At 34.4% G+C, this 4,236-nt stretch overlaps 1 protein-coding gene across 1 annotated transcript; it reads left to right on the top strand.

Annotated features, from left to right (window-relative positions):
- Positions 1-2,876: 2,876 nt before the first annotated feature.
- Positions 2,877-3,806, top strand: LOC100436681 (olfactory receptor 5AK2-like). The gene is given in 1 exon segment (XM_009246367.3): positions 2,877-3,806. A coding segment is annotated over 1 exon segment (930 nt).
- The last annotated feature ends 430 nt before the right edge of the window (positions 3,807-4,236 follow it).

Raw genomic sequence — 4,236 nt, 5'->3', positions numbered from 1 at the left:
CACTTGAGATCAGGAGTTCGAGATCAGCCTGGCTTACATGGTGAAACCCCATCTCTAGTAAAAATAGAAAAAGTAGCCAGGCATGGTGGTGGGCACCTGTAATACCAGCTACTCGGGAGGCTGAGGCAGGAGAATCACTTGAACCTGGGAGGCGGAAGTTGCAGTGAGCCGAGATCACACCACTGCATCCAGCCTGGGCGACAGAGTGAGACTCTCTCTCAAAAAAATAAAAAGAAAGAAAAGAAAGTAGAAAGAGCAAAATACAATAGACTTTTCTCCTATTTTGAGTTTTTAAAATGATGATTGAGGGTTGAAGCAAAAATTATAACACTGCCTAAGGCAGTTCTCAGTGCATGTGGAGGAAATCGTTAAGACAATTATAAGTGGGAGACAGTAAAGAAATGAAAAAGGAAGTAGGCTTTCCACACTTCACTAAAACTGGTAAAAGGAACACAAGTTATGATTATACAAACATGTCTCAGAGAAATTGTGCGTTTAGTTCCAGACCACCTCAATTAAATGACTCTCACAATAAAGTCACACAAATATTTTGGTTTCCCAGTGCATACAAAAGTTATGTTTATACTGCACTGCAGTCCATTAAATGTGCAATAGCATTATGTCTAAAAAAGTATATGCCTTTATATAAAAATACTTTATTGCCAAAAATGCTGACACAAGGATACTAAATGACCATGTGCTGCTGGAAAATGGTGCTAATAGACTTGCTTAATGCAGGATTGCCACAAACCTTTAATTTTGTTTTTTAAAAATGCAACATCTGTGAAGCACAATAAAACAAGCCATGCCCATATAATGCAACACCTAGAGCAGCCACTAAAAAAGCTATACAAAGACACCTAATAAAAACACTATACAAAAAAAAAAATCACTATAGCGGCACCAAAATGGGATTATAAGAAAAAGTTCAAGTGGCCCACAGAAATGCGGGAAAAAGAAAAAGAGAGAAACAAAAAACAAAAAAAAAAGCAGTTAAAATAATGAAATGGCAGACAACTTTAGGGCATCAATGACCACATAAAACATAGTTTTCTTCACTTTTAAAACAACAAAGGTCATGAATTCCCATTATAAAAGTGAAAGTTCAGAAGTTTATAAGTTTAGAAAATAATGTTCTTTTTCACCTAATGCCACACCCATGAATAACTATACTTGAATTTGGTGTGCACATTTTCTGGCATTTATCCACAAATAAAGACAATGAAAGTAAGAGACAGTAAGAGTGACAGAGAGTTTAGTTTTTCAAATGGTCCAAATCTACATATTTTTCTACAACATGCTTTTCTCTTTTGACTCCATAAGAGTACATATTTATCTCTCTGCCTTAGGCTAGGTATTAATGAATAATATAAATCTACTGAAACGTATACAATTCTATTTCCTCATTTTGCTATTAAAAGGTTTTGTTAACTTATTTTCAATGCAAGTTACATAATGTTATATTTTATATAATATGCATGTTATTGATACTATAAACAAGTGAATGAACATAATTAACTTCTAGATGAGTTCTGTGATCCCCATTGTACAGGGGAAGTAACTAGGGCCAAAGGGAATTATATGCCTTTTTCTATTAACTGGTGAGACAAAAGTTCAAAACCAGGGTTACCTATTTCCTTTCCACTGCACAAGGTTGACTATAAATGAAGCCTAAACAACCCAGCACTACCCATATATTAAGCATGTTTAAAATGCTAGGGTAAACCCCCGTGGCATGAGTTTACCTATGTAACAAACCTTCACATGTACCACCAAACATTAATGTTAAAAACAATGCTTAGATAGTTGGCCATTTTCTTTGTAGCATCCATTTGATTAGAAAACACCTTCAACATAGATGAAACAAAATATTTCATATTGAAGCAGCCAACGATTAGCTCAATATTAAACATAGAAATATACAGATTCTGTGTGAGATTAGAGGGGGGTTACACTAGTTTCCTTAGCTCTTGAAAAGCATCCTCATATTTTCATATTATTTTATTTAAATCCAGATTACTAAAGTCAAGTTGATATGATAAATGTCATTACTTTATTGAAATTCTAGCTTAACTAGACCTCTGGCCTATTCAAGCTTCCTCTAGTAAGTGTTTATCCAAATGAAAGGAACACTTTTTGAAAGGACTGCATTTCTTTCATTTTACAGTAAATTTACCCTATGAAGAAACGTATGCTAACTTAATATACCTCAGTATTCACTGAATGTTAAATTGAAGAGAATTGTTTCTGCTTTCTTGTTCCTCCACTACAGAACAGGAAAAAAAAGCAATAGAAAATGTAATGCTATTTCTCAGACATCAATTATATAACAGGTTTATTTTGCTTGTAAAGAATATCACCTAGATGGGAGTTGCACTCTAAAGATATGAATACAAAGACACTTTGAAGACTTCAAACATATGTAAAGCTTAAACAAATGTAGGGAAATTTATCTCTAATTTATTGTACTAATTTCAAGAGCTTTATCCAAAATTAAAATGGTAGGTGGCTGTGAATAATTATAGGTTTCTAAAGGGGTGCAAAATTATGTTTTAATATTACTTTAGGTATGGATGCCTGTTTAGTATAGTGAAAAATTGCTCATCTATATTTCTAAGAACTACACACATTAGAAGTCAGTCTTCTAAGACAACCTTTTTCATTTTGAAGATAAATTCATTTCCTCTTTCATTTATTTAAAAAATAAATAAATTTTTTAAATTTGAAAATGAATAACACTATTGTGAGTATTTGTCATGAAAATCCAAACAGAAAAAAGTGACGTGAAATACAGAGCCACTTCATTGCAAGAAGTCACAAGGATTTCCCTTCTTTTCTGGGTCCTTCTCTCGGTCATTTCTAGAGTTTTGGTAGCCATGGCATGAGGAAACAGCACTGAAGTGACTGAATTCTGTCTTCTGGGATTTGGTGCCCAGCAAGAATTTTGGTGTATCCTCTTCGTTGTATTCCTTCTCATCTATGTGACCTCCATAATGGGTAATACTGGAATAATCTTACTCATCAACACAGATTCCAGATTTCAAACACCCATGTACTTTTTTCTACAACATTTGGCTTTTGTTGATATCTGTTACACTTCTGCTATCACTCCCAAGATGCTCCAAAGCTTCACAGAAGAAAAGAATTTGATATCATTTTGGGGCTGTGTGATACAATTATTGGTTTATGCAACATTTGCAACCAGTGACTGTTATCTCCTGGCTATGATGGCAGCGGATCGTTATGTTGCAATCTGTAAGCCCCTTCACTATACTGTAATCATGTCCCGAACAGTCTGCATCCATTTGGTAGCTGGTTCATACATCATGGGCTCAATAAATGCCTCTGTACATACAGGTTTTACATTTTCACTGTCCTTCTGCAAGTCCAATAACATCAACCACTTTTTCTGTGATGGTCCCCCAATTCTTGTCCTTTCGTCCTCCAATATTGACATCAACATCATGCTACTTGTTGTCTTTGTGGGATTTAACTTGATGTTCACTGGGTTGGTCATCATCTTTTCCTACATCTACATCATGGCCATCATCCTGAAAATGTCTTCTAGTGCAGGAAGGAAAAAATCCTTCTCAACATGTGCCTCCCACCTGACCACAGTCGCCATTTTCTATGGGACACTCTGTTACATGTACTTACAGTCTCATTCTAATAATTCCCAGGAGAATATGAAAGTGGCCTCTATATTTTATGGCACTGTTATTCCCATGTTGAATCCTTTAATCTACAGCTTGAGAAATAAAGAAGTAAAAGAAGCTTTAAAATTGATAGGGAAAAAGTTCTTTTAAATTAGCCCCAGTTGTTAACATTCAGCACAACAAATCATCCCACAAATTTTCTACCAAAATGTAATGTTTCTGCAATAGGAAACATGTAGAAAGATGTCAAACTAATAATCTAACATCACATCTAGAGGAATTAGAAAAACAAGAGCAAATCAACCACAAAGTTAGCAAAAGAAAAGAAATAACTAAAATCAGAACAGAACTGAACAAAATTGAGACCCAAAAATTTATACAAAAATTAATGAAAGCAAAATTTGTTTTATTGAAAGGATAAATAAGATTGGTAGGCTGCTAGCTAGATTCACAAAGAAAAAAAAAGGAAAAATCCCAATAAGCACAACCAGAAAAGACAAAGGGGACATTACAATCAATCCCACAGAAATACAAAAGATACTCAGAGAATATTATGAACACTTTTATGCAAATAGACTAG

This window comes from Pongo abelii, chromosome 9 (genome assembly GCF_028885655.2).
Source record: "Pongo abelii isolate AG06213 chromosome 9, NHGRI_mPonAbe1-v2.0_pri, whole genome shotgun sequence".
Lineage (NCBI taxonomy): Eukaryota > Metazoa > Chordata > Mammalia > Primates > Hominidae > Pongo > Pongo abelii.
This window is presented reverse-complemented; position numbering and strand designations above follow the sequence as displayed.